This window comes from Megascapheus bottae, chromosome 5 (genome assembly GCF_031878675.1).
Source record: "Megascapheus bottae isolate mThoBot1 chromosome 5, mThoBot2.hap1, whole genome shotgun sequence".
Lineage (NCBI taxonomy): Eukaryota > Metazoa > Chordata > Mammalia > Rodentia > Geomyidae > Megascapheus > Megascapheus bottae.
The window spans coordinates 66,572,849-66,588,562 of record NC_143513.1 but is presented as its reverse complement, the minus strand read 5'-3'; the positions used below and the strand labels follow the sequence as shown (position 1 = coordinate 66,588,562).

Here is a 15,714-nt window from a genome sequence, read left to right as displayed (position 1 = left end):
TAATTTACAAGAAAATGGGATGGCTTTGTTTCTCAGGATCACGAGCTGTGGAAGAACTTTATGGTACTGTCTAGATGACCATGTTAATTGTTTGAGAAATGAGGGGATTTTAGTATGACAGGGACTTCTTTCAGTTGTAAGCAGAACAATCAGAATGGTATGTGATTATATCCCTGGTTTTTTTTTTTTTTTGCCAGTCCTGGACTTGAGCTCAGGAACTGAGCTCTGTCCTTGGGATTTCTCAAGGCTAGAGCTCTACCACTTGAGCCTCAGCACCACTTCTGGCTTGATTATATCCCTATTAAAAAACATGAAATCATATGGTGACTAAAATTAAGAGAAAATCTTTTAGAGTTTATGGGATGAGACATATTTTTGTCATTTTGTAAAATTTGTAGGAACTATATATGTGTCTATATACTGGTCCTGGAGCTTGAACTCACTGCCTATGTTCTGTTCTTGAACTTGTGCCCAAAGCTAAGGCTCTACTACTTGAGTTATAGCTCTTCTTCTTGATTTTTTGTTATTAAGTAGAAAAAGATTCTCACTAGCTTTCCTGCCTAGGCTGGTTTGAATCTTAATTTTTATCCTTCTGAGTAGCTAGGATTACAGCATGGGCTACTGGTGCCCAGTGAATTACAAAAAAATTTTATATTTTTAATTTTTATTTTATTATGAAGGTGATGTATAGATAGGTTACATAAGGTAGTGAGTACATTACTTTTTAAATATTGTTACCCCTTCCCATGTTTTTCTCCCACTTTTCCTCCCCTCACCCCCTACCAAGTTGTAAAGTTCATTTCCAACATAGTGTCTTGTGAATATCACTGGTTTTTTTTTTTTTACTTAAAATTCTCTGGCATTTTTATTTTTACATGAATTTAAAGTGAAGGAGATTTGTATATTGAAACAGCTCAAATTCAGCTTTGATATAAAGTTAAATTAAAGGTCAAACACATCACCTTAAGGATTATATTTCAACCCTTGTAGTCTACTATTCAATGAACCAAATGGATTTTTCCTTTGTATGACAGTCTTAGAAAACACTTTCTAAGCTCTGCAAATAATGTTACATGCATATATAGAGGTCAGAAAATGGAGACTAGAGGATGGTGAGCTTGAAACTAATCTACATTGCCTATCTTAATCATAATCATAACACAAAAATGCTAACAGGTAGCTGCTGTAGTTAGGAGGGAACTTGCCTGTGCTGAGCAACACAAAGGACAGCATAAAATCATAAAATTCTTGAAAAAGTTTCGATTCTCTTCTCATTGTCATGAAATTACCTGAACTCCCTGGGTCATAGTCTGTTACAAAATCTGCCTTGATCATGTTTAACAGACCATGTTTGACTGCTAATCTCCAGCATTGCCCCAGACTAACCAGGGGTTTCATGTCTTTGTAGAAACCACTTACTTCTCTTATCCCTCACACCATAAATGTTGCCCATCCCTGCTTGGTGTAGGACCCGTCTATCTTCCAATTCCCTGCAGCTCTGGGGTTAACATCTGGACCTTGCATATCAGACATTTCACACAAAGTTGGGATTATTCCATAGTTTTTTTTTTTTTTTTGCCAGTCCTGGGCTTGAGCTCAGGGCCTGAGCACTGTCCCTGGATTTTCTCAAGGCTAGGGCTCTACCACTTGAGCCACAGCACCACTTCTGGCTTTTTTTTTCTATGTATGTGGTACCGAGGAATCGAACCCAGGTCTTCGTGCATGCTAGGTAAGCACTCTACCACTAGGCCAAACTCCCCGCCCCTTGAACTGCATTTTTATTTATCCACTAAACTATGGTAGATTTTAACTATGAACTCTAATTTGGTAGCATAAATTTAAATCATGAAATCAGGATGATAGTTCTATTTTTTTTTTTTTTTTACTGAGTTGTCACATGGTTCACTAAGATAATGTGTGAATGTGTGAATTATCTGGTGCATACTAATACTATTCTTTTTTTTGTTTGTTTTTTTTTTATTGTAATTAGTAAAAGGGTTACATGATATTTGCCAGGTAGAAGGTGCATTAATTCACATACATTGATACCCTTTCACATGTCTTGGTACCCATTACCCTCCCCCCCACACCCCCCACCCGTCTTGGTTTTCCCCCCTTCCCTATCAAATTTCAAATAACCAAATACAAATAAATTCAATATATCAGATAACAAAGTGAGATACTGTAACAATATGAGATAACCAAGGGACAGCAAAGAAGATGAGAGACAACATAGTACATTAAGGACAACAATCATTCATTATATGGCTTTTGTTTCAATATCCTGGAGGTCCTTTCAATTAGCTTCACATTATATGGCCTTATGTATCAAGATTTTGCTCTATTGCAGATCTCTGCTAGTAGAGCCCAAGGTTTCTACTGATTATGACGAATGAGGGAAACCATTGAGCCTAAGTTCCTTTGAGTCTGGCTTACTTCACTTAATATGATTTTTTCTAAGTCTTTCCATTTCCTAACAAATGGGGCGATGTCATTCTTTCTGACAGCAGCATAGAATTCCATTGTGTACAAATACCACAACTTGTTGATCCACTCATCAACTGAGGGACATCTAGGTTGGTTCCATATCTTTGCTATGGTGAATAGTGCTGCAATGAACATTGTTGTGCTGGTGGATTTAGTATGCCCTTGTTTCTGGATGGTTGGGTAAATGCCAAGTAGTGGAATTGCTGGGTCATAGGGGAGCTCTATGTTTAGCCTTTTGAGGCACTGCCACACTGCTTTCCATAGTGGTTGAACGAGTTTGCACTCCCACCAACAGTGTAGTAATGATCCCTCCTGGCCACATCCCCTCCAGCATCTGTTATTATTCATTTTCCTGATCCTGGCCATTCTAACTGGAGTGAGGTGGAATCTTAGAGTTGTTTTGATTTGCATTTCTTTTATGACCAGAGATGTGGAGCATTTCTTCATGTGTCTATAGGCCATTTTTGTTTCTTCTTCAGAGAAGACTCTCTTTAAGTCTTTGGCCTATCTTTTAATGGGATGGTTGTTACTTTGGAGATTAGTTTTGGAGTGATTCAATTTTTTGAGTTGTTGATATATTTTAGATATGAGGCCTTTGTCTGTTGTATGGTTAGTGAAGATCTTCTTCCTACTCTGTAGGCTTCCTAATTAATTTACTAGCTATGTCCTTTGCCATACAAAAGCTCCACAGTTTAGTGCAGTCCCACTTATCCAGCCTTTCTCTGATTTGTTGTGATTCTTGGTCCTTATTAAGAAAGTTTCGACCTGTGCCAAGGAGGCCTAGTGTATCTCCTATTCCTTCTTGTAAAGTTTTCCGTGTGTCAGCTTTTACCTCCAGGTCTTTGATCCATTTGGAGTTAATTCTAGTGCAAGGTGACAAAGAAGGATCCAACTTTAGTTTTCTGCAGGTGCTTAACCAGTTCTGCCAGCACCACTTGTTGAAGAGGCTATCTTTCTTCCATTCTATTTTTTTGGCTCCCTTGTCAAAGATTAGGTGGCCATAGGTCTGTGCTTTACTATCTGGGTCCTCAGTTCTATTCCATTGGTCTTCAGGCCTGTTCTTGTGCCAGTACCAAGCTGTTTTGAGAATTATAGCTCTGTAATAGAGTCTAAAGTTTCGAATTGAAATTCCTCCAGCGCTGTTCTTTCTGCTAAGAAGTGAATATCACTGTTACACTGATTCATCCTTTGTCCTTTGTCTCATCATCTTATTTTTCCCCTTCCCTTCTCTGATTCAAATAAACAAATAAATGTATATACAATACCCTTTTTGACTTCCCAGTCTACTTCACATAGACTAAAAAATGAAGTTACTTTTAAAAACAAAGAGCACTCTCATGTCATTGGACAGATGTCAGCAAGTATTATCCTGCCTCCGGATACAGTAGTCAGCTCCAAAGATACTGTCTCTGCTCACTTAGATCTTCTAGCTTCATGGTGACGTGGAAAAGTAATTTCAATTGTAGTGTATAAGCTAATAAAGTAGGAGTACATAGGTGAATTTTTTTTTTTTTTTTGCCAGTCCTGAGGCTTGAACTCAGGGCTTGAGCATTGTCCTTGGGTTTTTCCTCAAGGCTAGCGCTCTACCATTTGAGCCACAGCACCATTTCCAAGTTTTCCATGTATATGGTACCAAGGAATCAAACCCAGGTCTTCAAGCATGCTAGGCAAGCACTCTTACCACTAGGCCAAACTCCCTGCCCCATGGGTGAAGAATTCTTAACAACAAATAGGAAGAGTTAGAGAAGGCTTCCTGGAGGAAATGATATCTACTTTCGAATCTAATGGTTTTTAGAAGTGAACCAGACCTGGGAAGTAAGAGAATGTTATATTTAGAAAAAAGAAGTGAAGGCCTTCAACATGACGGAAAGAGAGGGAATATTTCTTGGATGGGCCTGGATTCATTCTGTGTGTGTGTGTATGTGTATGTGTATGTGTATGTGTATTTTGATAGAAACATTTATGGTTGATGGATGACTATGGTTGTTGATAGTCAAACTAGAATTATCTTTTTTTTTGGATGTTTATTGGGCATAAGCATATACTTCCTACTCAGCTTAACTGTTCAGGATTAATTAAGGAGTTGCTAATAGCTGTTCTATAATTGAGAATCTGGTAAACATAGTAGTAGGACTTATTTAGGGATATAGGTGGAAATTTTTATGCTTCTTTTAGTTTATATTACTTTTGTACAAAGGAGTTTGATTGTAATTTTATATCTGGATATAATATACTTTGATCATATTCTTTCCCTCTGTTATTCTTCCCCCCACCCCCCTGATTCCCCGTTTTGAACAAATTCATTATGCTATTTTCTTGTTTTATTTGTGCCAGTTGTGCCTTGGTGCTGTCCCTTAGTTTTTTTATTCTACCACAGTGGAGATTAGAGTCTCGGGGACTTTTTTTTGCCTGGGCTGACTTCAAGTAATAATCCTCACATCTCAGCCTTCAGAATAACATGGATTACAAACATGAACCATTATACTGGCCATTATACTATTTTCCCAGTCCCGGGACTTGCACTGAGGGGCTGGGCCTGTCCTTAAGCTTTTTCAAGGCTAGTGCTCTATCACTTGAGCCACAGCACCAGTTCTGGCTTTTTTTCTGTGCATGTGGTACCAAGGAATCGAACTTGGGGCTTCTTGCATGCTAGGTAAGCATTCACCTACTAGGCCATGGCTCCCGGCCCCCACTATAACTATTTTTATATATGCATACAATAATGCTTGAATCATGTTCACCATCTGAATCATCCTTTCTTCTTCCTCATGCTGGACTCTCCTCTCCCAGTCTTAACATGCAGTTAGTTATCTTATGAACAACCTAGTGCATATGCACTATTTTATGCTTTAGGTCTGCTACTGTGGCTATGTACCAGTGACGCATGCCTATAATCATAGCTACTCAAGAGGTTGAGATCTAAGGATTGTGGTTCAAAGCCAGCCGGGGCAGGAAGCCAGAAATAGAGCTGTGGCTCAAGTGGTAGTTGCTAGCTTTGAGTAAAAACTTGGACTGCATTTAAGCCCCAGCATTGGCACGCATGTATATGCACACAAGCACAAATCAGCTAGTACGTGCTTTCCATTTCAATCTTCAGTTGAATTTTTTTTTTAAATTCAGGACCTCACAATCTTGGTTGGCTTTTATTGTGTTATTATCGAATTTAAGCTTAATGACTAAGAATGACACTTGAATTATATACTGATTTTTTTTTCCGGGGGGTGGGGTCATGGGGCATGAACTCTGTTCCTGAGCCCTTCAGCTCAAGGCTACCGCCCTACCCCTGGGCCTGAGTGCTGTCCTGAGCTCTTCAGCTCAAGGCTACTGCCCTACTTTTGAGCCACAGCCCCACTTCCTATTTTCTAGTGGTTAGTGGGAGTCTTATGGTCTTTAGTTCCTGTACTGGCTTTGAACCGTGATCCTTAGATCTCAGTCTCCTGAGTAACTAGGATTACAGGCGGGAGCTACCATGCCCGGCTTTTTTTTGTCTATCTTTAAAAGCAGAATCAAATCTCTTGTATGGGCCAGCAAGCCTTACTTTAGAATATTTGGAAAATTTTTCTTTGGTTTTGCCATGGATATTAGGTTAGGTACTCAACTAGATTTCCTAAGAATGAGATGAATTAGATAAACTTAACCAAATCATTTTTATCTTGTTCTTCCTTGTAGTTTGTTAATCACTTATGTATGTGGTGGAGATTTCAGTCACATTAACTTGTAAAGCTTACAAATGCTGACAATATTGTCAGCATTTCTATGCAAGGGCCTGTAGGAAGTACCAACAAGAATCTTCTATTTATATTTTATTACTGGAAAATGTTTTATTTTAAAAATTGAATGCTTGTTGCCACTTGTTTTTCTGTCTCTTTTGGTCTTTCATAATTTTTTTGTTTGCCAGTCCTGGGGGTTGTACTCAGGCCTGGGCACTGTGTCCTTGGACACTGCACAAGGCTAGGGCTCTGTCACTTGGGTCCTAGCACCATGTCTGCGTATGTGGGACTGAGGAATTGAACCTAGGGCTTTGTAAACATTTTCCTGCCCTCTGTAACCAAGACCTGTTGAGTCAAAATCTTCAGGTTTGCATATGTCTTTGTTCCCAACTCACTGGATTAACCACATAACAGAAACAACCTTGGGGTATCCCAAGAATTGATTGGGTAGTAAAGTAGAAAGGGGATATGTGTTACTCCCAAAATTGATAGATAATAGTAAGATTTTGCTTTGCACATAATTTGTAACTTAATTCTAAATATAGAAATGGAGAAATTGACCATGTTTATGTTTTGTTTTCAAAGAGTAGTTGCCCTTTTGGGTTCCCCATTTAAAAGTGCATGTTTAAATTTTTATATTAATTTTTCCTTTCTTTTTCTTTGTAGGAACTAGACAACTTAAGCACATTTTATTAAAAGATGTGGACACAATTTTTGAATGTAAATTATGCCGCAGTCTCTTCAGAGGATTACCAAATTTAATTACCCATAAGAAATTTTATTGCCCACCAAGCCTCCAGATGGATGACAGTAAGTTTTGTTCCTATTCTATTCATATGCATAACCAATTACACATTTTGTCATATTCTTATACTGCATCTATACATTTTCATTAAAATGGCATTTAATCCAGCTTTTAGATAATTCAGATATAGTACTAAAATTATGTTTTTTAGGTGGGTACTCCAGCCATGCTTTCTCTCCTAGATAATCATATAAGAAGTTAAACTGAGTAGTTTGCTTACTTGTATTACAGTATTTGCTATTGTTTTTGAATATCCATATGGGCATATAGTTTATATCGAGAATGTTTATAAGGAACAACATTACTGGTATCATGAAGCAATTTCTTGTTTTGTTTTTCTTTAAAAAATTATTACTTTGGGGGTGTGGGGGGAGGGTAATGGGTACCAAGACATGTGAAAGGGTATCAGTGTATGTGAATTAATGCACCTTCTATCTGGCAAATATCATGTAACCCTTTTACTAATTACAATAAAAAATGTAAAAAGAAAAAAAAATTAATACTTTAACAGCTTATAACCAGATACAATTGATCACTTGGTTTGTCCCTAAGTAAATGAGAATGCTGAAAATTAAAGACTAAGAATCATATGATTTTGGGGAATGATGGAGAATATTTCAAAATGTCAGTAATCTATTTTTTTCTGGGTCTTGATTTGACAGTTTTATTCTTAGTGAAATTAATTTAGATCAGTCCCTTTATTGCTGTTAGATTGTATTACATACTAACGTGAGGTCATGAAAGATAAGTAGAATGTAGAATCAGATGTTGGTTGGAATAGGTATATAATTTTTTGTGTTAAGGTAACAGTGTATAATTAATTGTATTATTTTCCTTAAAGAATTAATGTCAGTTCTCTAAAATATATTAATTATAGCCTACTTCACTATTTCTTATTCAGGGATTTACATTTTTATGTACTTACCAATATATTATTTACTTTATCAGACTGACACCATAGATGGATTGTGGGTCTTAAATATTTTCTTCCTCACCTTTTGGGATAGAGTAAAATGCAAACTACATATCCAAGTGTTGTGCTATGTTTTACTAGATTGTTAGCCTCAAAGTAGGTTAAAAGGGAATTCCTATTGTTATTTGATATTATTATTATTATTACTATTATTATTTTGCTAGTCCTGGGACTTGAACTCAGGATTTGGGCACTGTCCTTGGATATTTTTTGCTCAAGGCTACCACTCTGTCACTTCACCCACAGCACCACTTCTGACTTTTTCTGCATATTACTGAAGATTCGAACCCAGGGCTTCATGCATGGGAGGCGAGCACTCTGCCACTAGGCTACATTCCTGGTCCTGTTGTTCGATATTATTCAACATATTATTGAGCAGTGAATTAAAAGGAAGTTCATAGAAATTAGTTTCATAGCTATCCTTTTCATACTAGTAGGAAACTAATTTTTTTTTTTTTTTTTTGCCAGTCCTGGGCTTCAGGGCCTGAGCACTGTCCTTGGACTTTCTCAAGGCTAGAGCTCTACCACTTGAGCCTCAGCACCATTTCTGGCTTTTTTCTATGTATGTGGTACCGAGGAATCGAACCCAAGCCTTCGTTCATGTGAAGCAAGCACTCTACCTCTAGGCCAAACTCCTGGCTCCAGGAAACTAATTTTTTGTAGCTTTTTTAAAAAAATGTTTAGATTGTAGAATTTACTCACAGAGTGAAATGATTGCCAGATGGATTTTACCAGATTTGTACTAGTTTTGGTAATTCTACACTTTTATGAAAGTATTATCATACTATAACATTTTAAAAAGAAAGATGAGTGGATTAGAGGAATTATAATGAATCATTTCTTGATTTCTAAATAGGTAATAGGTTTGGTAGACGTATTTGTATCTAGATTTAATTTAAGAGTTGTATGTGGAAAAGTAACTTGTGTTAGACAAATTCTATTAAAATAGGCTATTTTTACCTATAAACAGTGGAACTACTGTATGAGTAAGTAAAACTAGCTCTTAATTTTTGAATAAATACAGTTTTTAACCATTTTAGTAACACTGTGTCTTGTTAGGACTTGTCTGGGAGACTAAAATCAGTAGGATCGCAGATGTAGGCTAGTGTGGGTAAAAGAATTTTCAAGAGCCAAATGCCAGTAGTTCATGCCTGTAATTCTAGCTTCTCAGGAGGCTGAGATCTGAGGATCACAGTTCAAAGCCAGCCCGGGCACAAAAGTCCATGAAACTCTTATATCTAGAAAACTAGATAAGGTACCTGGGCTCAGGTGGTAGAGCACTAGCCTTGAGCTGAATAGCTTAGGAACAGTGTCCAAACCCTGAGTTCAAGCCCCATGACTAACCAAAAAAAAAAAAAAAGAAGAGAGAGACAGAGACTTTTCAAGACCTTTTCCAGATAACCAAATGCAATGATACGTGTCTTTCATACTGGCTACACGGGAGGGAGATTGAGGGGATTATGGTTTCGGGCTAGCTCAGACAGAAAATCCATGTGACTTTATCTCAGTGGAACAAGCCGAACATGGAAGCATGCCTGTTGCCATAGCTACAATGGGAGTGAAAAAATGGTCCAGGTGCATATTGAGCAGGAAATGAGTGAGAGCTTATATAAAATAATTAGTGCCAAAAGGCTAGAAATGTGGCTTAGCAGTACAGAGCAGCCTGCCTAGCAAACATAAAGCCCAGAGTTCAAACTCCAGTACTGCTTAAAAAAAAAAAAAAAAAAAAAGGTTGGGGGGCTAGGAGTTTGGTCTAGTGGTAGAGTGCTTGTCTAGCATGTACGAACACCTGGGTTTGATTCCTTGGTACCACATACATAGAAAAAAACCCGGAAGTGGTACTGAGGCTCAGGTGGTAGACCTCTAGCCTTGAGAAAGTCCAAGGACAGTGCTCAGACCCTGAGCTTAAGCCTAGGACTGGGCTGGGGGAAGGGGGGGAAGGATGATGTAGAATAAGATTGAGTTCATAGCAAATAATTCTTTCTATACATCATGTCATTTATCAAATTGTTGAGAAATACTTTCTTATTTTGGTTAAATATTGAGATGTAAACAGTATTACTAAGGCTTAATGGGAACAATGTTGTATTTTATTTTAAAAATCATTTTCATTTATATAATCTTCATGATGTTCAATTTGACCTGGATTATGAGAATTCTGAGTACCTTTACTAGTTTGAAAACAGAAGTTTGATTTCCTCTTCTTAGAAAAATGAGCATGAAAACTGTGAAAATAAGATATGTTTTCAGACTAAAAGTATGCAGTTTTATTTGTTGGAACATCCATTTGCTTATATGCTTTATAATAAGGGCACTTAGAAGCAAAAGTAGCTCTTTAGGATGATAGCATTCTTAACATTTTCATACTGTGATGAGAATTTGAGCAAAAGCAAATTTTAATTTAGTTAATACTAGTTTTTATAGTCATATACTATTGAACAGTAGGTAATGCATTTGTAAAAATATATCTATGGATCAGTAATAAAGTTTTTTGATAGAGCCCTAAGTTATTTAAAAATACTAGAGGGCTCTAGAGCAGAATAACTATTTCAGATTAAAATGTGTTTTTTTGTTGTTTTTTATCTTTGACAGACCTTCCTGATGTAAATGATAAACAGAGCCAAGCCATAAGTGATCTCCTAGAAGCCATATATCCAAGTGTGGATAAGCGAGAATATATTATTAAGCTAGAACCCATAGAAACTAACCAAAATGCAGTGTTTCAGTATATCTCAAGGACGGATAATCCTACAGAAGTCACAGAGTCCAGTGACACTCCTGAGCAAACTGAAGTTCAAGTCCAAGAAACCAACACGGAGCAGTCAAAAGCAGTACCACTTGTAGACGCAGAGGTGGAAACTGTAGAGCCCCCTCCTGCTGAGAGTGTTGCAGATGAAGTTACACCCACATCTGATGAACAGCCTCAGGAATCACAGGCTGACTTGGAAACTTCTGACAGTTCTGATTTTGGCCACCAGTTGATATGTTGCCTTTGTAGAAAAGATTTCAATTCTAGACGTGGTGTTCGTCGTCACATTCGAAAAGTACACAAGAAAAAGATGGAAGAACTAAAAAAGTATATTGAAACACGGAAGAATCCAAACCAAACTAAAGGACGCAGTAAAAATGTTCTAGTTTCATTAAGTAGGAGTTGTCCAGTATGTTGTAAATCATTTGCTACAAAAGCGAATGTAAGGAGGCATTTTGATGAAGTCCATAGAGGACTGAGGAGGGATTCAATTACTCCTGATATAGCAACAAAGCCTGGGCAACCTTTGTTCCTGGATTCTGTTTCTCCTAAAAAATCTTTTAAGACTCGAAAACAAAAGTCGCCTTCAAAGGCTGAATACAATTTAACTGCATGCAAATGCCTTCTTTGCAAGAGGAAATATAGTTCACAAATAATGCTTAAAAGGCATATGCAAATTGTCCACAAGATAACTCTGTCTGGAACAAACTCTAAAAGAGAAAAAGGTCCTAATAATACTGCCAACAGTTCAGAAATAAAAGTGAAAGTTGAACCAGCAGAATCTGTAGAATCTTCACCCCCTTCCATTACCCATTCTCCACAGAATGAATTAAAGGGAACAAATCATTCAAATGAAAAGAAGAACACACCGGCAGCACAGAAAAATAAAGTTAAACAAGACTCTGAAAGCCCTAAATCAACTAGTCCGTCAGCTGCAGGTGGCCAGCAGAAAACTAGGAAACCAAAACTTTCAGCTGGCTTTGACTTTAAGCAACTTTACTGTAAACTTTGTAAACGTCAGTTTACTTCCAAACAGAACTTGACTAAACATATTGAGTTGCACACAGATGGAAATAACATTTATGTTAAATTCTACAAGTGTCCTCTTTGCACTTACGAAACTCGTCGGAAGCGCGATGTGATACGACATATAACTGTGGTTCATAAAAAGTCATCTCGCTATCTTGGGAAAATAACAGCCAGTTTAGAGATTAGAGCTATAAAAAAGCCTATTGATTTTGTTCTAAATAAAGTGGCAAAAAGAGGCCCTTCGAAGGATGAAGCAAAACATAGTGATTCAAAACATGATGGCACTTCTAACTCTCCCAGTAAAAAGTTTGAAGTAGCTGACGTCGGTATTGAAGTAAAAGTCACAAAAAACTTTTCTCTTCACAGATGCAATAAGTGTGGAAAGGCATTTGCCAAAAAGACTTACCTTGAACATCATAAGAAAACTCATAAGGCAAATGCTTCCAATTCACCTGAAGGAAACAAAACCAAAGGCCGAAGTACAAGATCTAAGGCTCTTGTCTGGTGAGGAACAGTTACAGAGTTTTGCTTTTTTACCCCCATCGAACTAAAAAAAAAATTGACCATATTCTTATAGCTGGTTCATTTTAACACATTTACTTCCATTTATTTTATGTCAATGGGAACTGCAAGAGTAATGTGCATATTGCATTTACCTCTTCAGTGACCTTTATTTCAGTGGCGTGGGAACAAAAATTAACTTCAGAACTTACTTTCCACAGGACAATGCAATGTAGTTACAGATAGGTGGCACAGGGTCAGTGCTTTCCTTTTAATGTAAAATATATACATTTATTTTGGTTATGTTTACAATAGAAATCTTGTGTTTAACTTTGCACAGGTTTACTTTGATTTGGTGGCTTAGCATACTAATTAATGCATTGTAGGGAAATTAAATATATTAGAAGGAGTTTGTGAAGATGATAATTATAGGAAGAATATTTTGAGGCACTGTAATTATTGTAAAAAATCTGTGATGGTTAAATAAAATGCTGCACTCAGAAAAAAATTTCCTAAATTTAATTTAGAATAATGATTAGCATTTAATATTTATCTTAATTACAATACTTTCAGGCAAAGGGGAATGTTGGTAAATGAAAGTTTGATTTTTTTTTCCCCCCTTCTCCCTAGGGAGTGTGTGTTAGAGACTTTTTTTTTTAGTTTTGAGCTATATAAAGAATAAAGAATTATTTAAGTTTAGATACTCTTATTTTTCCCTTTCTGTTTGAAGTTTGGTGATCATTATCTCAGCAGTTATTATTAAGGAACAATATTTTTTCTTTTTTCTTTTTTTGGTGGTTGTGTATTGCAACAAAAGTAAAATCCTTATTTGGAAGGAAGAAAAATAATACTTTTAAAAGAAGGCTTTAGAACAAATGTAGATTTTTCAAATGCAGTCCAAAAGGAAGAGTAAGAGTAGACTACTCATGCTTAATTGTTTTTGCAAGTCTACTTGTTTTCAAAGTTTACCTTCTGTACTGGTGTTTCTTATATTAAAGCGTTTAAGGTATTTAGAATTAAATTAGTTTCAAATTCAAATTCTAAAGCGAAATAGTTAGTTTGAGTGTCTGGTAGGTTTCACTGTTGTAGTTTGATTATCACACATTTTTTTTGTGTGGAAAACTTGAAATGAAAACATTCTTTAGAAGTCATTTACTGTTGTGTAATTTTTAAGACCAAGGTTTTATCGATAAACTCAAAAGTGTTCATTTATTCCCATTTCTCCTCAGATAACTTCAAGTGATGTGCGAAAAGGTTTGAAGTTCATTTTTGTGGAAAGACTTTAAGTTGTTAGAACCACTAACCGTCTTCACATGGTACTTTGAGAAAAAAGAAAACATTTTCATAAATTTTCAACTGTAATTCCTGTTTTCTGACAAAAATAATAACTAGCTTCTAAGGCAGTGCCTACTCCATCACTTTCAACTAGTTGTGACAGTACATATTTTCATCACAGTCCATCACCTAACCACCTTGGCTTTGTGAATTTGGTCTACAGTTTCTACAAAAATGATGCAGATTTCATTTTGCAAATAATTTGTTGATTAAATGATCAACTACCTGAAGAAAATAAGTTTTTCACTGACAGATTTTATATTTTTAGTGATTTAAGTTTTGTTTCATTTATTTTGCAAAATTTTCATTTGGATTGTACAGACATACAATTTTCCTAGTGAGTGTATTCTAGTAACAAAAGATAAATTAGCATCAACACACCATAAATATTTAGCCTACTAAATATTCATGATCATTTTTTACAGCCATTTGTTTTTAACTTGTTTTCCAGCACTTAAATATTTGAAGGTTTTCTTCTGAACTATATGCTACAGTAAAGTTACAGCTCATTTTAATGCGTGGAACATTGCATTTTTATTTGTAAACATCTGAGGATTTTGTGAAAATTAAACATTCCCCTATTTTTCTTTATTTTTATGTAAAGCACTTTAATGATAGATGCAGCCTTATTCTTCAGTTTCTGAATTTTTCTTTAAGTCCACACATTAATGCTTATGTGAAGGTAATAAATAGCTTGCTGATATTTTATGGATGAGGACAATCCATGCACAACCACTTCTTATGTTACTAGTTTATTTCTTTAAATGTTGCTGAGAAAGGAACATGGGGCTGTAAACCTTGATTTTTATTTTTCTCCCAAGAAAGATTTTAAATGACTACTTTATATAATATCTGACTCCTGCAGTAAAATTTAGAAAATAATGAATTCTTGTCCATTTTTGTAATCAAGATTTTAGAAAAAAAAGTACATCTATCTTTATGAAATTTTGGGCAGGGTTTTGTGTATCAATATTTTGTAATTTTTAGGGAATATTTTATTTTTTAGCAATTTGTGTCAAATTATTTTAAAAGTTACAGCAGAAAATATACCATGTTTTTATATAGGTTCACATCTGTACTTAAAATGGACTCTGTCCATTTATATATACTTTTTGTATGAAATTTTAAATTGTTGAAGATCCATAAGGTCATAATAAAATGCTTCTATAGCTAGAAAAACATTTACCCTTCTCAGTGCTTTGCACTAAAATATACTGTGAAAGGAAACTAGAAAGACTGTAATTGTTGCTGGAAATGTTCTATATTGAATGTACATGTTCTTGTTGGAAAAATGTACTATATGTGATGGAAATAAACCAGACTCGAAGTTATTTCAGCTAAATGTGCTTCAACAAAGGTGCATTGGTTGAAACTTAAATGTTTTATTATCAGATTTAAATTTATTCAGTGACTATGAGCAGCTACACTTGAATTATATATCCTGATAGTTTTATTTTTAAGAAGTAGAGTAATGATTTCTCTTTAATTTAAAAACAGGTTACTTTTTCACAGATGGTAAATTTGTACTTATAGGTCTAAATTTAATGACTAATAGCATAATATATTTAGGGACTAAATGTGTAGGTGGTATTTCATTTATAAACCATCTTCATTAGTTGCACATTATTAAACCTGTATTTTTGACTTTGCAAGGTGTTATCTTTTTGTGCATGCCTACACACAAGACATACTCTATGTTGGCCTTTTCATCTCTCCTTTTCTTGTTACATTCTGTAGAGAAGAAAGAAAAATAGCCTGATGTTGAGGACAAGTTGCTTGAAGTTCCTTCCATCCACCCACTGGTTTTCACAGGATCATTCTTACTGTGTTTCCTCCTAAATAATTTGAGCCACAGAACAGCACTCGAAAGAGGAGAAAACAAGAGCTCTAGGGACTGTCAGAAAATTGCATCTGGATCGTGGAAAAAATAGTGTTAAAATTTTCCTAAATTAGAAGGGTCTAGAGACATGGGGAATATTTTATAATAGCGATCATGGCACACATAACAGACTAAACTGGGGCTAGTGTAGTAAGGTTGAATGGACAAGAAATTAGAACGTTCTTCCTACCCTTTTCTAATCTTCATCCTTACATTTTGTTTTTTAAGTCTTGAGCTCTGCCATTT

General features: G+C 35.8%; 1 protein-coding gene across 2 annotated transcripts in view; it reads left to right on the top strand.

The window, feature by feature from the left end:
* Znf800 (zinc finger protein 800) overlaps positions 1-15,714 on the top strand; it is a 53,610-nt gene that overhangs the window by 15,345 nt on the left and 22,551 nt on the right. The window contains exons 4-6 of one of the 2 annotated variants that reach the window (XM_090333246.1): positions 6,864-7,007; positions 10,568-12,257; positions 13,484-15,215. In XM_090333246.1, the coding sequence (XP_090189372.1) occupies positions 6,864-7,007; positions 10,568-12,257; position 13,484 (1,835 nt within the window). In that variant the 3' untranslated portion in view covers positions 13,485-15,215. Of the gene's footprint in view, positions 1-6,863; positions 7,008-10,567; positions 12,258-13,483; positions 15,216-15,714 lie in introns of those variants that run through there. The other variant, XM_090333245.1, reaches the window with a different exon arrangement.